The sequence below is a fragment of the Arachis ipaensis genome, chromosome B04, assembly GCF_000816755.2.
Source record: "Arachis ipaensis cultivar K30076 chromosome B04, Araip1.1, whole genome shotgun sequence".
NCBI classification, from domain to species: domain Eukaryota; kingdom Viridiplantae; phylum Streptophyta; class Magnoliopsida; order Fabales; family Fabaceae; genus Arachis; species Arachis ipaensis.
Genome location: NC_029788.2, coordinates 15,662,260 through 15,681,761, shown reverse-complemented (window position 1 = coordinate 15,681,761; position 19,502 = coordinate 15,662,260). Strand labels below are relative to the sequence as shown.

The 19,502-nt window shown below is 37.7% G+C and overlaps 2 protein-coding genes across 2 annotated transcripts in view; one reads left to right on the top strand and one right to left on the bottom strand.

Annotated features, from left to right (window-relative positions):
- On the top strand, positions 12,458-13,131 carry LOC107636144 (protein MAIN-LIKE 1-like). The gene is made up of 2 exons (XM_016339670.1): positions 12,458-12,987; positions 13,086-13,131. Exons 1-2 carry the CDS (start codon positions 12,458-12,460, stop codon positions 13,129-13,131), a joined length of 576 nt encoding a protein of 191 aa, XP_016195156.1.
- Positions 18,595-19,502, bottom strand: part of LOC107637623 (major allergen Pru ar 1) — a 1,367-nt gene continuing 459 nt past the window's right edge. The window contains exon 2 of the mRNA XM_016341019.2: positions 18,595-19,081. Coding sequence (XP_016196505.1) covers positions 18,795-19,081 — 287 coding nt within the window. The 3' untranslated portion in view covers positions 18,595-18,794. The remainder of the gene's footprint in view (positions 19,082-19,502) is intronic.

Here is a 19,502-nt window from a genome sequence, read left to right as displayed (position 1 = left end):
TATTAAAAAAAAAATATGAACTATTCTTCTTCAATCTCTCCCTACCACACCCTCAAACCTCCATCTATCTATAGTCACCTGCAACACTTAGCTCCTTCTGTTTTAGATTCTCAAACAAACCGGAATAACTCCAATATTCGAGTCCTATAATGCACAACGCATGCATCCCCCTTTACACATGCACAAATGTCACCATCTTCCTCTACTTCACCAATAACCAATAACCAACCTATTGACCTCACAAAGTCACAATTGGCTTCCACCTTCGGCCATATTTACCGAAAATAAGCTGACAACAATCGACGCATAACCAACCCACTTCGAGCAGATTTTCTCCAACAACATCGTCACCGTTTATCCCTTTCTAGCATCGACCAGCAACCTTTTTCGGTGGATGAAATGAAAACTATCCTACGGCTTCACATTCTTAACCTTGGAACATCACCTATTGCTATTTGCATTTAAGTTTCTACTGTAAAAGAACAAAAATTAACCGTGCTTAAATGTCTTAAGGAGAGGTCAATGCCACTAATGAGGAAGCTACTTGTGAACATCTCATTGGATAGTCAGTCCATAGTCACCGTTAGCCACCACAGACGTAGCCATTAGAGATGCAACCTAATTTTAGGATTTTTTATTTTTATAAATAAAATAAATATAATATTTACTAAAATAAATATTTTTTAGAGAAATTACCGAATTAAATTCTCCTGTCATATTTCGTTTACAGTGTAACGAGATGGCATTACACGTATCTTGTTTACACTATAAACGAGATATGACACGTCAGTGTGACACGTTTATATCTCGTTTACAGTGTAAACGAGATATGGCCCATACACCCTATATATAGAAGTCGTTTACAGCTGACTTCTGGGCCTAGTTTCACTTTCTCGACATCTTTCTCCCCTCTTTTAACCCTTTCTGACTATACCTTTGACCCGAGCGGTGATAGCGCGCCAAGTGGGGAATGACGGGGACATAAACAGGCTGAATGAGACAACACATTACACCGGGACGGCTGACTTCGAGATTAGTTTCATTATGGTTGTTAAATTTAATGATGTTGGCATTGTTAGGGTAGTCATGTAGATCTGGAACGTTGGTATATGAGTTAAGAGTTAGGTCTGTAGGCTTAATTTAGAACTCTATCCGCTTGTGCTAGGTTCGTATGACATAAATATTATCAGTTTGGAACTCTGTTATTCCCGTACTATGTTGTTAGTGTTTATAAATTTAATGCCATTATAGTATAACACTGTTTATATTAATAAATTTTGCTATTTTTATTTTATTAGAATTTAGAACTTTATTTGAATTCTAAGTTCCTATGGATGCCAATCATTCTGAACTTCAAAGGATAAAGTGAGATGCCAAAACTGTTCAGAAGCAAAAAGGCTACAAGTCCCGCTCATCTAATTGGAACTAAGTTCATTGATGAGTTTGGAATTCATTGTATATTCTCTTCTTTTTATCCTATTTTATTTTTAGTTGCTTAGGGACAAGCAACAATTTAAGTTTGGTGTTGTGATGAGCGGATAATTTATACCCTTTTTGGCATTGTTTTTACATAGTTTTAGTATGTTTTAATTACTTTTTGTTATATTTTTATTAGTTTTTATTCAAAAATCACTTTTCTGGACTTTACTATGAGTTTGTGGGTTTTTCTGTGATTTCAGGTATTTCCTGGCTGAAATTGAGGGACCTGAGCAAAAATCTTATTCAAAGGCTGAAAAAGAACTGTAGATGCTGTTGGATTCTGACCCTGCTGCATTCGAAATGGATTTTCTGGAGCTACAGAAGCCCAATTGGCGCGCTCTTAATTGCGTTGGATAGTAGACATCATGGGCTTTCTAGAAATATATAATAGTTTATACTTTGTCTGAGATTTGATGGCCTAAACTGGCGTTCAAAGTCAGCCTAAAACATCTTGGCGTAAAACGCCCAAACTGGCACCAGAATTGGAGTAAAACGCCCAAACTGGTACCAAAGCTGGCGTTTAACTCCAAGAACAGCCTATGCACGAAAAAACTTCAATGCTCAGTCCAAGCACATACCAAGTGGGCCCCAGAAGTGGATTTCTGCACTATCTGCACTTAGTTATTCATTTTCTGTAACCCTAGGTTACTAGTTTAGTATAAAAACTACTTTTAGAGATTTATTTTAAGTCTTTTTGACCATCTTTGGAATACTTTTATCATTGTTGTTCACATTTGGAGTCTGGCCTCACGGCCATGCCTAGACCTTTTTCACTTATGTATTATCTACGGTGGAGTTTCTACACCTATAGATTAAAGTGTGGAGCTCTGCTGTTCTTCATGAATTAATACAAGTACTATTGTTTTTCTATTCAATTCACGCCTACTTCTTCTCCAAGATATACTCTCGTACTTAATTCAGTTAAGTCAGAATGAAGGGGTGACCCCTGACAATCACCCAATCTTCGTTACTCGCTTAGCCAAGATCTGCGTGCCTGACAACCACAAAGCGGTCTACATGATGTTCAACGTAGTCATTGGACGACAGCTGGAGTATATTCTCTTGGATATCTAATACACAGACCGAGTCCGTGAGATTAGTATCTTCGTAGTATAGGCTAGAATAATTGGCAGCCATTCCTGGGATCCGGAAAGTCACACCTTGTCTGTGGTATTCCGAGTAGGATCCGGGAAGGGATGACTGTGACGAGCTTCAAACCTGCGAATGTTGGGCGCAAGTGACAGTGTGAAAAAGGATCAATGGATTCTATTCCGACGCTAGCGAAAACCGACAGATGATTAGCCATGCGGTAGCTGTACCTGGTATTTTTTATCTGAGACGAGAAATCCGACAGTTGATTAGCCGTGCAGAAACCATAGAAGACCATTTTCACTGAGAGGATCCTACAGCTTGCCATGGAAGGAAGTAACGCATGGTTGGAAGAAGGCAATAAGAAAGCAGAGGTTCAGAAGCAACAAAGCATCTCCATACGCTTATCTGAAATTTCCACCAATGAATTACATAAGTAACTTTATTTTATTTTCTGTTTTAATTATCTTTTAACTATCTAAACCTCATGACCATTTGAATCTGCCTGACTGAGATTTACAAGGATGACCATAGCTTGCTTCAAACCGACAATCTCCGTGGGATCGACCCTTACTCACGTAAGGTTTATTACTTGGACGTCCCAATGCACTTGCTGGTTAGCTGCGCGGAGTTGTGAGAAAAGTATGAGATCACGATTCCGTGTACCAAGTTTTTGACGCTGTTGCCGGGGATTGTTCGAGTTTGGACAACTGACGGTTCATCTTGTTGCTTAGATTAGGTAATTTTATTTTATGTTTATGCTTTTTTTTTTGTTTTCGAAAAAAAATATACTAAAAAATTTTATTATAATTTTTGAAAAATTTCAAAAAAAAAATTGTTCTTCAGAGTTTTTAAGAACGAATTCTAGAGTTTCATGAGATATGTTGAAGCATGGCTGGCTGTTAAGCCATGTCTAATCTTTTGGACTGAGGCTTCCACTTATCATGGCAAGAGCCCTTGGATTCCCATCTATTTGGCTGTTGTATGTCTGTATTTGTATGCTGAAGCTTGGCTGGCCATTTGGCCATGTCTAATCTTTTGGACCGGAGCTTTAGACTAACATTGCATGATTCCTGACATTCTTATTAAAAAATTTGAATTTCTTTATTTTCTTTTTTCAAAATAATTTTCAAAAAATACAAAAAATTAATAAAATCATAAAAACTAAAAATATTTTGTGTTTCTTGTTTGAGTCTTGTGTCAAATTTAAGTTTGGTGTCAATTGCATGTTTGAACTTTTCTTAAAAATTTTCGAAAAATACATGCATTGAGTTCTTCATGATTTTCAAATTGTTCTTGAAGATTTTCCTTGTTTGATCTTTAATTTTTTTTGTATTGTGTCTTTTCTTGTTCTTCATATGCATTTTAGAATTATTAGTGTCTAAAGTTTAAAAATTCTTAAGTTTGGTGTCTTGCCTGTCTTTCTTTCCTTAAAAAATTTTCAAAAACATGTTCTTGATGTTCATTATGATCTTCAAAGTGTTCTTGGTGTTCATCTTGACATTCAAAGTGTTCTTGCATGCATTTATTGTTTTGATCTTGAATTTTTATGTTTTGTTTCATTTTTGTGTTTCTCTCTCTCCTCATTAAAAATTTAAAAATAAAAAAAAGATCTTTCCCTTATTTTACTCATAATTTTCGAAATTTTGAATTGATTTAATCAAAAGTTTTAAAATTTAGTTGTTTCTTATTAGTCAAATCAATATTTTAATTTAAAAATTTTATCTTTTCAAATATTTTTCAAAAATTAAATCTTTTTCATTTTCCTTCTTAACATGTTCGAAAATTTTAAAATTAATTTTTAAAATCTTTTTCTTATTTTTTCAAAATTATCACTAACAATTAATGTTCTGATTCAAAAATTTTCAAGTTGTTACTTGCCTATTAAGAAAGGTTCAATCTTTAAATTCTAGAAATCATATCTTTTAGTTTCTTGTTAGTCAAGTAATCAACTTTAATTTCAAAAATCAAATCTTTTTAATTTCCAATTCAAATTTTTTTCAAAATGAATTTCAATCATATCTATTTCAAAATTGAATTTCAAAATCCTTTTCTAACTTCCTATCTTTTCAAAGTTGATTTTCAAATCTTTTCAATTAACCACTTGACTTTTTGTTTATTTTACTATTTCTTATCTTTTTCAAAACCACCTAACTACTTTTCTCTCTCCAATTTTTGAAAATAACTAACCCCTTTTTCAAAATTCTTTTTAATTAACTAATTGTTTTAAATTCTAATTTTATTCTATTTCTCTTTTTAATTTTCGAATTCTAACTAATAATTAAAATAGAAACAAAAATATTTTTCTTTTCTTTTAATTTAAAATTCGAATTTCTCTCTCCCTCGTCTCTTTCTATTTATTTATTTATTTATTTACTAACACTTCTCTTCTTCTTATAATTCGAACCCTCTCTCCCTCTCTGTGTTCGAATTCTTCATCTTCTCTCTTCTTCATTCTACTCTTCTATTCTTCTACTCACATAAAGGAATCTCTATATTGTGACATAGAGGATTCCTATTCTTTTCTGTTCTCTTCTTTTTCATATGAGCAGGAGCAAGGATAAGAACATTCTTGTTGAAGCTGATTCAGAATCTGAAAGGACTTTGAAGAGGAAGCTAAGAGAAGCTAAAGCACAGCACTCTGGAGAGGACCTAACAGAAATTTTCAAAAAAGAAGAAGACATGGCCGAACCCAATAACAATGGTGGAGATGCAAGAAAGATGCTTGGTGACTTTATTGCACCTTCTTCTGACTTATGTGGAAGGAGCCTCTCAATTCCTGCAATTGGAGCAAACAACTTTGAGCTTAAGCCTCAATTAGTTTCTCTAATGCAGCAGAATTGCAAGTTTCATGGACTTCCATTGGAAGATCCTCATCAGTTCTTAGCTGAATTCTTGCAAATCTGTGACACTGTTAAGACCAATGGGGTTAATCCCAAGGTCTACAGACTTATGCTTTTCCCCTTTGCTGTAAGAGACAGAGCTAGGATATGGTTGGACTCACAACCTAAAGATAGCCTGAACTCTTGGGAAAAGTTGGCCAATGCTTTCTTGGCCAAATTCTTTCCACCTCAAAAGTTGAGCAAGCTTGGAAAAGATACAAGCAATTGATCAGAAGGTGTCCTTCTGACATGTTTTCAGAATGGAGCATCATATGTATATTCTATGGTGGTCTGTCTGAATTGTCCAAGATGTCATTGGACCACTCTGCTGGAGGATCTCTTCATATGTAGAAGACGCCTGCAGAAGCCCAGGAACTCATTAAAATGGTTGCAAATAACCAGTTCATGTACACTTCTGAAAGAAATCCTGTGAATAATGGGACAACTCAGAAAAAAGGAGTTCTTGAGGTTGATACTCTGAATGCCATATTGGCTCAGAACAAAATATTGACTCAGCAAGTCAATATGATTTCTCAGAGCATGACTGGAATGCAAGCTGCATCTGGCAGTACTAAAGAAGCTTCCTCTGAAGGAGAAGATTATGACCCTGAGAATCCTGCAATGGAAGAGGTGAATTACATGGGAGAATCCTATGGAAACACCTATAATCCTTCATGGAAAAATCATCCAAATCTCTCATGGAAGGATCAACAGAAGCCGAATCAAGGCTTCAATAATAATAATAATGGTGTGAGAAATAGGTTTGGCAATAGCAAACCTTTTCCATCATCTTCTGAGCAACAGACAAAGAATTCTAAGCAGAGCATCTCTGACTTAGCAACCATAGTCTCTGATCTAACTAAGACCACTCAAAGTTTTATGACTGAAACAAGGTCCTCCATTAGAAATTTGGAGGCACAAGTGGGTCAACTGAGTAAAAGAGTTACTGAAATCCCTCCTAGTACTCTCCCAAACAATACAGAAGAGAATCCAAAAAGAGAGCGCAAGGCCATCAATATACCCAACATGGCCGAATGCACAGAGGGGAGAAAGGTAGTGATTTCCACTGAGGAAGACCTCAATGGACGTCCACTGACCACTAAGGAGTTCCCTATTGAGAAACCAAAGGAATCTGAGGCTCATATAGAGACCATAGAGATTCCACTGAACTTACTATTGCCATTCATGAGCTCTGATGAGTATTCTTCCTCTAAAAAGGATGAAGATATTGTTAAAGAGCAAGTTGCTCAGTATATAGGAGCAATCATGAAGCTGAATCCCAAGTTATTTGGTAACGAGACTTGGGAGGATGAACCTCCATTGCTCATTAATGAACTGAATAATTTGGGGCAACTGAAATTACCTCAGAAAAAACCGAATCCTGAAAAATTCTTGATACCCTGTATCATAGGCACATGACCTTTAAGAAGGCTCTGTGTGACCTTGGGTCAATATAAACCTCATGGCACTCTCTGTAATGGAGAAACTAGGGATCTTTGAGGTACAAGCTGCTAAAATCTCACTAGAGATGGCAGACAATTCAAGAAAACAGGCTTATGGACTTGTAGAGGATGTCTTAGTGAAGGTTGAAGACCTGTACATCCCTGCTGACTTCATAATCCTAGACATTGGGAAGGATAAAGATAAATCCATCATCCTTGGAAGACCCTTCCTAGCCACAGCAAAAGCTGTGATTGATGTAGACAGAGGAGAGTTAGTCCTTCAATTGAATGAGGACTACCTTATGTTTAAGGCTCAAGGATTTTCTTCTGTAACCATGGAGAGGAAGCATGAAAAGCTTCTCTCAATACAGAGTCAAACAGAGCCCCCACACTCAACTTCTAAGTTTGGTATTGGGAGGCCAACATCAAGCTCCGAGTCTCTGTGAAGCTCTCTAAGAGCTCACTGTCAAGCTATTGACATTAAAGAAGCACTTGTTGGGAGGCAACCTAATGCTATTTAATTATATTCATTTATTTTCCATTGTTATTTTATGTTTTCCTTAGGTTGATGATCATGTGAAGTCATAAAAATAACCGCAAACTTAAAGCAAAAGGAAAAACAGCATGAAAAATAGCACACCCTGTAGGACAAGCTTACTCGCGTTTAAATGCCAGTAAGGATAGCAGAATGGGCATTTAATGCCCAGCCAGACAACATTCTGGGTGTTAAACGCCAGAATGGGCAGCACGCTGGGTGTTTAACGGCAGAAAGGGTTGTCTGGCGTCTGGCTGGCGTTAAACGCCAGAAATAGGCAGCAGATTGGCGTTTAACGCCAAGAAAAGTAGCAGAGCTGGCATTTAACGCCAGGAAAGGTAGCAGAGCTGGCGTTAAATGCCAGAATTGGCACACAATGGGCGTTTGAACGCCAGAATGGTGCAGGGAGCAGAATTCCTTGACACCTTAGGATCTGTGGACCCCACAGGATCCCCACCTATCCCACCTCTTCTTCTCTCCTCTTCACACATTTTCATAACACTCTTCCCCAAATATCCTTGACCAATCACATCAATAACTCTTCCCCAAATACCCTTCACCTATCAAATCCTACCCTCTTCCTCATATTCTCTTCACCACTCACATCCATCCATCATAAAACCCACCTACCTCAGCATTCAAATTCAAACCATTTCCCTCCCAAACCCACCCCTTCATAACCGAATTTCCTCTCTCTCTTACACTATAAATACCCCTCCTTACCACCTTCAATTTCACACATCATACACAATACACACCCATTGGCCGAACCCTCTCCTCACCTCCATCTCCTTCATTTCTTCTTCTTCTACTCCTTTCTTTCTTCTTTTGCTTGAGGATGAGCAACCATTCTAAGTTTGGTGTGAGAAAAGCTAAAACTTTTTGTTTTTCCATAACCATTAATGGCACCTAAGACCGGAGAAACCTCTAGAAAGAGGAAAGGGAAGGCAATTGCTTCTACCTCCGAGTCATGGAAGATGGAGAAATTCATCTCAAAGGTCCATCAAGACCACTTCTATGAAGTTGTGGCCAAGAAAAAGGTGATCCCTGAGGTCCCCTTCAAGCTCAAAAAGAGTGAATATCCGGAGATCCGACATGAGATTCAAAGAAGAGGTTGGAAAACTCTCACCAACCCCATTCAACAAGTCAGAATCTTAATGGTTCAAGAGTTCTATGCTAATGCATGGATCACTAAGAATCATGATCAAAGTGTGAACCCGAACCCAAAGAATTGGCTCACAATGGTTCGGGGGAATTACTTGGATTTCAGTCCGGAAAATGTGAGGTTGGCATTCAACTTGCCAATGATGAAAGGAGATCCTCACCCTTTCACTAGAAGGGTCAACTTTGACCAAAGGTTGGACCAAGTCCTTAGGGACATTTGTGTGGAAGGAGCTCAATGGAAGAGAGACTCAAGAGGCAAGCCGGTTCAACTAAGAAGGGTTGACCTCAAACTCGTGGCTAGAGGATGGTTGGAGTTTATCTAACGGTCTATCATTCCTACTAGCAACCGGTCTGAAGTTACAATAGACCGGTCTATTATGATCCATAGCATCATGAATGGAGAGGAAGTAGCAGTTCATGAGATCATATCCCTAGAACTCTACAAGGTGGCAGACAAGCCCTCCACTTTGGCAAGGTTAGCCTTCCCTCATCTCATTTGTACCCTATGCAATTCAGCTGGAATTTAGAGGAAGACATCCTCATTGAAGGAGACAAGCCCATCACTAAGAAGAAGATTGAGCAAACAAGAGAGCCCACTCATGGACCTCAACAAGAGCATGAGGAAATTCCTCATCTAGAAATCCCTGAGATTCCTCAAGGGATGCATTTTCCTCCACAAAACTATTGGGAGCAAATCAACACCTCCTTAGGAGAATTAAGTTCCAACATGGGACAACTAAGGATGGAGCACCAAGAGCATTCCATCATCCTCCATGAAATTAGAGAGGACCAAAGAGCCATGAGAGAGGAGCAACAAAGGCAAGAAAGAGACATAGAGGAGCTCAGGCACTCCATAAGATCTTCAAGAGGAAGAACTAGCCGCCATCACTAAGGTGGACCCGTTCTTTAATTTCCTTGTTCTTATTTTTCTGTTTTTTTCGAAAATTATGCTTTATGTTTTACCTATGTTTGTGTCTTTATTACATGATCATTAGTGTCTAGTGTCTATGTCTTAAAGCTATGAATGTCCTATGAATCCTTCACCTTTCTTAAATGAAAAATATTTTTAATTGCAAAAGAATAAGAAGTGCATGATTTTGAATTCTATCTTGAAATTAGTTTAATTATTTTGATGTGGTGGCAATACTTTTTGTTTTCTGAATTAATGCTTGAACAATGCATATTTTTGAATTTGTTGTTTATGAATGTTAAAATTGTTGACTCTTGAAAGAATAATAAAAAAGGATAAATGTTATTGATAATCTGAAAAATCATAAAATTGATTCTTGAAGCAAGAAAAAGCAGTGAAAAAAAAAAAGAAAAAAATTAAAAAAAATTAAAAAAAAGAAAAAGAAAAAGCAAGTAGAAAAAGCCAATAGCCCTTTAAACCAAAAGGCAAGGGTAAAAAGGATCCAAGGCTTTGAGCATTAATGGATAGGAGGGCCCAAAGGAATAAAATCCTGGCCTAAGCGGCTAAATCAAGCTGTCCCTAACCATGTGCTTGTGGCGTGAAGGTGTCAAGTGAAAAACTTGAGACTGAGCGGTTAAAGTCGTGGTCCAAAGCAAAAAAAGTGTGCTTAAGAGCTCCGGGCACCTCTAACTGGGGACTCTAGCAAAGCTGAGTCACAATCTGAAAAAGGTTCACCCAGTTATGTGTCTGTGGCATTTATGTATCCGGTGGTAATACTGGAAAACAAAATGCTTAGGGTCAAGGCCAAGACTCATAAAGTAGCTGTGTTCAAGAATCAACATACTGAAATAGGAGAATCAATAACACTATCTGAATTCTAAGTTCCCATGGATGCCAATCATTCTGAACTTTAAAAGGTAAACTGAGATGCCAAAACTGTTCAGAAGCAAAAAAGCTACAAGTCCCGCTCATCTAATTGGAACTAAGTTCATTGATGAGTTTTGGAATTCATTGTATATTCTCTTATTTTTATCCTATTTTATTTTTAGTTGCTTAGGGACAAGCAACAATTTAAGTTTGGTGTTGTGATGAGCGGATAATTTATACCCTTTTTGGCATTATTTTTACATAGTTTTTAGTATGTTTTAATTACTTTTTATTATAAATTTATTAGTTTTTATTCAAAAATAACTTTTTTGGATTTTACTATGAGTTTGTGTATTTTTCTGTGATTTCAGATATTTTCTGGCTGAAATTGAGGGACCTGAGCAAAAATCTGATTCAGAGGCTGAAAAAGGACTGCAGATGCTGTTGGATTCTGACCCTACTGCATTCGAAATAGATTTTCTGGAGCTACAGAAGCTCAATCAGCGCGCTCTCAATTGCGTTAGAAACTAGACATCCTGGGCTTTTCATCAATATTTAATAGTCCATACTTTGTCCGAGATTTGATAGCCCAAACTGGTGTTCAAAGTCAGCCTAAAACATCTTAGCGTAAAACGCCCAAACTGGCACCAGAATTGGAGTAAAATGCCCAAACTGGCACCAAAGCTGGTGTTTAACTCCAGGAACAGCCTATGTATGAAAAAGCTTCAATGCACAGCCCAAGCACACACCAAGTGGGCCCCGGTAGTGGATTTCTGCACTATCTGCACTTAGTTATTCATTTTCTGTAACCCTAGGTTACTAGTTTAGTATAAAAACTACTTTTAGAGATTTATTTTAAGTCTTTTTGACCATCTTTGGAATACTTTTATCATTGTTGTTCACGTTTGGAGGCTGGCCTCACGGCCATGCCTAGACCTTTTTCACTTATGTATTTTCTACGGTGGAGTTTCTACACCCATAGATTAAAGTGTGGAGCTCTGCTGTTCTTCATAAATTAATACAAGTACTATTATTTTTCTATTCAATTCATGCCTACTTCTTCTCCAAGATATACTCTTGTACTTAATTCAGTTAAGTCAGAATGAAGGGGTGACCCGTGACAATCACCCAATCTTCGTTACTCGCTAAGCCAAGATCCGCGTGCCTGACAACCACAAAGCGGTCTACATGATGTTCAATGTAGTCATTGGACAACAGCTGGAGTATATTCTCTTGGATATCTAATACACGGACCGAGTCCGTGAGATTAGTATCTTCGTGGTATAGGCTAGAATAATTGTCAGCCATTTCTGGGATCCGGAAAGTCTAAACATTGTCTGTGGTATTCCGGAATCTGGGAAGGGATGACTGTGACGAGCTTCAAACCTGCGAATGTTGGGCGCAAGTGACAGTGTGCAAAAGGATCAATGGATTCTATTCCGACGCTAGCGGGAACCGACAGATGATTAGCCATGCGGTAGCTGTACCTGGTATTTTCATCTGAGATGAGAAATCCGAAAATTGATTAGCCGTGTAGAAACCGTAGAGGACCATTTTCACTGAGAAGATCCTACAGCTTGCCATGGAAGGAAGTAACGCATGGTTGGAAGAAGGCAATAGGAAAGCAGAGGTTCAGAAGCAACAAAGCATCTCCATACGCTTATCTAAAATTCCCACCAATGAATTACATAAGTAACTTTATTTTATTTTCTGTTTTAATTATCTTTTAACTATCTAAATCTCATGACCATTTGAATCCGCCTGACTGAGATTTACAAGGATGATCGTAGCTTGCTTTAAGCCGACAATCTCCGTGGGATCGACCCTTACTCACGTAAGGTTTATTACTTGGATGACCCAGTGCACTTGCTGGTTAGCTGCGCGGAGTTGTGAGAAAAGTGTGAGATCACGATTCCGTGTACCAGACGCCATCATCCCATATCTGGCCGAGGCCGGATTCAGCGACACCGTGCCACTCAGAGATTTTACTTTTGACAATTCCCTGATTTCGGCACTGGTGGAGCGATGGCGTCCAGAGACGCACACGTTTCATCTTCCGTAGGGTGAGGTCACTATCACTCTGCACGACATGGTGTACCACCTAGGCCTACGCACACACGGTAACCCCGTCGGGGATGCTTCCGTGACTTTGGTAGGTGATACCATACGGATGTGGGCGTTGGTGGAGCAGCTCCTCGGTGCCAGGCCTCCCGTGGCAGCACAGCAGGTGGCTCAGAGGAAGGAGTCATTCACGCTGAAGCTTGTGTGGCTACGGGATCGTGTCTGCCAGATGCCCCAGACAGACGATCCCGAAACCCTCCGACAGTACGTCAGGTGTTATATCATGTTACTTATCGGAGGGTATCTGATGACCGACAAGTCCAACAATCTGGTGCACCTTTGTTGGCTATCGCTGTTCCGGGACTTTACGGAGTGTAAAGCGTTTTCGTGGGGCTCGGGTGTGCTAGCATGGACGTATCAGTCCCTATTTTTGGCGGCTCAGTGGGGCGTCACGGATATCGCTGGCTGCACTCCGTTGTTGATGTCCTGGATCTATCAAAGATTCCCCCAGTGGTGTCCACCAGATAGAAGCGTCTACCAGTATCCGCTGGTTGCAAGGTGAGAAATTTCTTTTTATGTATTTGAGTTAAATAATTTTGTCAAATCTTTTGGTATGTTACTTAACAAACCGTATATGATCTCCTTCGATGTGTTAGGTTGGTTGGATTGCCACAGCAGAGCAGGGATGAGATTGCTATCTAACTGACGATGGTCTTGAGACATGGTGGGTGCCAGACAGCTGTGTGGTCCACCAAACCTCCGAACCTCCCTAATCATAACAAAAAATGTATTCGTACACATCTATAACCAAAATAAAATATCATACAAAACTACACAAATTCACATTTAAACTTGAACTTACCAGTATCCGAGATTCTGGCGAAGGGCCACACGAAGGCTCCATTGACACCCACTGTCGGCTTGACGGCACTGCACATGGTACTTTAACTAGTCGGACTCAATCACTCGGTACTCAGCACTCCTGCGAATACTGTAGTTCTTCACACCTTGAAGCACCGCCTCTCAGCTTCTGAACCTATGTCCGACCCGAAACTCCACATCGCCGTCTAGGTTGTAATCCACTCCACAGGTGTCAGAAACCAGGATCCTCTCATGCATGGCGCGGCACAGCCCCTGCAGGTGTCTCCGGTACAAACTCATCCTCATCGCCGCCATCGGAAGACTTACTGTCTCCACTGTCCGCCATGTAGTCCTTGTCCGACTCCTCCTTACCCTCCTCTGCCTCATGCTCCGGAATCGCGACATGAATGAGCGGTGGTGTGAGAGGTCGGTCATCCTGCACATACGTGTCCTATGCGGAACTCCCACTACCACCGTGACCCACCTTGGCGGACAGCTCCATTACCTGTTCATACATGATCCTCCCATGAATGTCGAACATCAGTCGCACATGCTCATCCCCGTGAAGTCGGAATAGCCGAAATCGGAAGACTCCATTTTTCATGGGTGCCAGCAACCTATACGCCACCCTTCCGATTTTCCTTGCTTGTGTCCCCCCAAGCTTGCTCAATATCAAACTCTTCAAATCCGACAAAGTCTCCCACATGTTGAGTGCAAAATAATATCAAATCCTGACACTCAAATGTCACCCCGTTGTCGCCATTTCTCATACGACAATTCGGATAAAGAAGCACAACTATGAATGGATTGTTACTAGTCATTCAGCTTTGTTTTTTAGAGAAAGAGGAGATAGAGAATGGATATAAAATGTGTGTGAAGAATACCAAGGATTACACATCTTTTTATAAATGCTGTGTTGAGTGCAATCAAATCCTGACACTCAAATGTCACCCCGTTGTCGCCATTTCTCATACGACAATTCGGATAAAGAAGCACAACTATGAATGGATTGTTACTAGTCATTCAGCTTTGTTTTTTAGAGAAAGAGGAGATAGAAGATAGATATAAAATGTGTGTGAAGAATACCAAGGATTACACATCTTTTTATAAATGCTGAAAATTTGTCATATATATCTTGTTTACAGTGTAAATATAACCAAGTATCCAATTGACTTACCATATCTCGTTTACAGTGTAAACGAGATACGTAGACATTCAACTCGTTTACACTGTAAACGAGATAGAGTAAGCGAATTTATTTCGATAAATTTTCGTAAATTTATTTATTTCGGTTATTATTTCATTTATTTAATTTATAAAAATAAAAAATCCATTGATAGCAGCAGATTCTAAATTAACATAAATTGTTATTGTTAGTCGTGATTTACGTGAACAACGACATAGAAAGAAACTGTTATAAACAATAGCATTTTCTAATAGTAAAAGACAATGCATAAATTAATCTCTATAAAAAAAATTAGATCGAGGAAAAAATATTTACGTTCAAATTTTCTTAATTCCTTGGTCCAATTACTTTTATATGTCCTTTGCATTATTTTCTTCAGCCATATATCATTGAATGTTTTTGAATCAATGCTGATTTGGAAAGCAAATTCACACTTGGGCTGCAGCATTTTATTTTATTTTCGGCCCAATTCAGTTCCTGCATTACAAAATTATTAATTAGCATATATTGTATTAATAATTTTGTAATTAGATATTTTAACAATGTTTGTTCATCACAAAAATTAATTTGGAGTTTTCCAAACTCATCAATCTCCCCCTTGATGACAAACATTATTAAAATTGAAATGGAAAGAAATTAAAGATTAGAGTACAAGTACTCCCTTTGAGGATTGAATTTCTTCCCTTTCAAAGTGTCACATGGCTCCCCCTTAATATGTGCTACCATACCAAGGGAAGCATAAAACCTGTAACATTTTGATCAAGCTCCAAAATAACAATGTTATTCAACATATTTATTTGAAAATGTTGAATGCTTGATCTATGAGCAGAGTTTGGTGATAATCAAAACTTATTTGTTATCATAATTGATTTTCTGCTCAAACATTAAAAATTACAAAATTCAACAAAAATCCAAACATTTTCCTGTTCAACATATCAGAGCAAAATAACATGAAGAAAAATATTTGTAGAGCAAAATAAGGCAGTTTTTGATATTTTAAACAATTTTACAGGAACTGCCAAAAATACATTTTCAAATCAATAAGCCTATTAATAATTAATCAACAGCCAGTCATCAAGCATAATTATAAACCAGATGCCAAATCAGAATTAACTAAACATGATAAACCAAATGCAGTTGGAACAATGCAAATATTATCAGCAACTAATAGGCATCTTTCGAACAAGAGAGATCACGAATTTTCAATTTTGAAAATTTCATCTCTGTTCCTATTCTTCTTATCCCCTGTTTTTCTTTGTTTCCAATTTCAAATTTTGGAAACTTATTTTCCTTATTTTCCTCCCCCTTTTGTCATCATGGGGGGGCACCTGCACAAGATAACACATGAAGAATACCACAGGATAAACATAATAACAAGTCAACAAAATAACATGAGTGTTTCAAAGTATCACAGAGCAGGGAGTTTGTAGTTACACTCATACAAAAAAGGATTGAGCCTACTTGAGCCAATATCAAGTAAAATAAAGATTAATCATCAGACAAATTATAATCAGAATCTGCGGCATCTTCATCACTGCCAGCGCCCAGATCTTTTTCCAAATTTTCCAGCATCATACCCACTCGCTCTTTGCATCTGCCCCAGGCACGTTCATTTTCATATGCTAGCTTTCGAGCAGCTCTATGGAATTGAATCATGAGAGTAGACATATTGGAGAATTCGGTGAGGATTTCCCTTGTGGACTCAGTGGCTTTAGAGGATTCAAACTGGCTTTCAATATCACTGTCCATTGGCATTGGTTTCTTGCTCTTTGTTCCTTTTACCGCACCACCACCTTTGATCATGGAAGTTTTGTTTTTCATAGATTCATTTGTTAAATCTACCTTATAGTACTCAAAAATACACATGAGAAACATTCCATAAGGCAAATTTGCCTTTTTGGTACTTCTCACACAGTCCCACATATGTCTGATCATAAGATAAGCAAATGAAATAGGAGTAGAAGTAACAAGGGCAAAAATGATTAAAGAATCAGATACAGTTACCCTATTGTGAGAACCAGTCTGTGGAGTTAAAATGTGGGTAATGATGCGATGCAGCAATGAGTTTGTTGGTCCAAGAGCTTTATGAGTAGGGACCGTGCCATCTAATCCAGACATGTTTGCATAAATATGGCTGAGAACCTGCTTGTAAGTTATCCCAACATGATCATCCCATTTGTCATTCATGTATACCTTTGGTCCCTCGTCCGTGTACCCGAGGGCAACACCCAGGGTTTCAGAGTTCAGAACCATATGCACACGTTTCACATAAGAATGGAGAGCACCATCAATCATTCTGAGGTTCGCATAAAATTGCCGAACCAGTTTTGGATATACCATTTTGTGAATGTGTAGCAGAGGGGACCACTTGAGGTTATCAAACATAGGTTGCAAGATAATTCCCTTTGTTGACAGATAATCAAGGTTCACAAGGTAGGAAAGACAGATATGCCTCTTTTCCAGAATTTCTTGATGAAATTCATAAAATGCACATGTCAGAAATCTGGATGGATCAAAATGAGAATGAGGCTTGTGAAACCTGTTCTTGAACTCCAGTGACTCAAGGTTCGCTGGTTCCCTGGTTTCATGCAACACGAAACCTTTGGGCTTCTGAGAGCTTTTTCCTGATGTGTGTGGTGTGGCCTTCTTTGGTGATCGCGGCGGTGGAGAAGGAACGGGTGAGGTCTGAGACGACTCTTCATCAACACTGGGCTCCTTGTTTTTGCCACGGCCAGAACTCTTGTGAGCAATCTTCTTTCTCATGGTGGGAGTTTGCTTGACGGATTGAGAGGGAGAGGATGAAGATGTAGAGTGAATGTGAATATGAGTATGTGTTTGTGGAGTGAATGGTTTTTGAGAGAGATTGATTCTTCCACTTTTTCTTGAGGCGGTTTTCTTTTTCATTATGGAGAGAGATAATGGGGGTGGAAGAAGAAGGGTTGGCCGAAGTTGAGAATTGAAGGGAGGTTAAGGGAGCATTAAATGTTGATTGGAGAGAGAGATGATGGGAGTGGTTAATGGTCATTATGTGCGGTTATTAACCAAGGCGGTTTCCCAAGAATTTGTAAAGAAGATTCCTTGAATCAAGGGATTATTTGGAGAGAGAAGGATTTGATTTGATGTTAACTACTTCCAATGAGATATGAAATGACACTCAAAAGATTTGATCATCATAAAGTGAGGAATCATTAAAAAATTCAATGAGGGTTCAAACTTGATTATGTGGGCCTATTAGAAGCTAAGTCTGCGTAGCCTCCCCCTGAATCAAAGCTCCTCCATCACGCCTTGTTTTTATCTCGTCCATTCCTACGAGATAAAACTGGACAGTATCAAAAATTCACAAATTCTCAACATTATTTAAATCAATCATTCTCAAACTTTTTCTTAACAAACAGAATCTATCTTCACAGAGGGGTTTTGTAAAAATATCAGCAAGTTGTTCTTCAGATTTTACAAATTGAATATCAATAGTACCCTTTTGCACATGTTCTCTAATGAAATGATATTTAATTTCAATGTGCTTTGTTCTTGAGTGCAAAACAGGATTTTTTGAAATATTTATTGCACTCAGAGTGGATTCTCTTCAATGAAGAAAAAACTGGATAGTATCAATTGTGATTTTTTATTTTTCATTATTCTCTCTCTCATATTTAATTTTAACCCCATTTATAAAGTTAATAATGAGAGATCACACTGCATTTCCTCGAGTATTAAAAAAACTGAAGAGAATACATTTTCCAACAATAAAGTGCAATTTTATTGGATTCAGCGCTCTAGTCTTGTGCCAAGTGTAACAAGTTGATTTCTTCAATTTTTAGTTTGACAATTTCTAGAAAATGTTCTTTCAGATTTTCCTGTCACTAATGCGTATCCCAAAATTCTTTTCTCTAAGAACACAATTGTGTGTTCCCGCATCATATTAATTATGCTCATAATCGAATATCCCTTAATGTTGCTTATGAATTTGTTTAGTTTTTTAGCCTACAATTATTACTTAATTATTCTTTTAAAATGGACAACCTTTTTACATAAACCTATAATTCAGTAATTTTACGTTGAATATGTAATTATCATGTGAAATGTTTATACAGCACAAATTTCAGAGTCAAACACCAGAGTCAAAATAATCACACAGAAAACTTTTATTCTTAGCAATATCATTTTTACATATGGCTTCATAATAATTTATAGACTAAACCGATAGGAAATCCATCACGCACGAAATATATAATGAAAATTATATTTGTATATCACGATTTAGTATATGATTAAATATTTATTTCTCTTATGATCGCCAAATATATGACTTGAGTATAATTCAAGCATATGCCTCGGGGTTAGCAACAAGATAGGCTTCAACAACCTTAAAGACAGCCAAAGATTCCTCTTTAGAAGCCTTGATATCTTCCTCTTTGATCTCAACACCTTGTTTGGGATAAAACTTGCTCACACTCTTGGACTTGCAACCACCTTCAGGAGTAGGCTCAAATTTTATGTCATGTGACACTGATTCAGCCTTGTCCCCCTCAATCACACTATAGCTGTATGTGAGATTCTCTTTGTCTATTGCATCAATTCTATGCTTCAAGTGTTTGGTTTCAGAACCTGCATTCATCAAGTGATCGCTACACCATATAATTCTTGAATCAAACGTTTATTATTATTATTAGGCCAAATTAAAAGAGTCCAGTTATATATTAGTAATAATAACATTATTTGATCATTTAAAACCAATAATAATGATGTCGCATTAAAGTGAAAACGGTCTTTATGTGAAGTTGATAATTAAGAGTCTTTAGAAGATAATTTAGTCAAATCAACTAATGATTCTTAGCTTAGTTATCAATTTTAGAGAAATTAAAACTTTAAAATGATTTGTGGACTACTACTGATTCTATTATTCTATATGTGTACATATTTTATTTCATTTTAATATTATTAAAATTAGACAATTATTTCGATATTTTTGAAAACTAAAAAGTAAACTATTATTTTTTATGTATTATTGCATAATAGAATTATTCTG

Excerpts from the sequence above, each read along its gene's own strand:
- LOC107636144 (XM_016339670.1), top strand. The coding sequence starts at position 12,458 with ATGGTGTACCACCTAGGCCTACGCACACACGGTAACCCCGTCGGGGAT. Across the intron at positions 12,988-13,085 it reads CAGTATCCGCTGGTTGCAAG|GTTGGTTGGATTGCCACAGC; the intron begins GTGAGAAATTTC and ends TCGATGTGTTAG.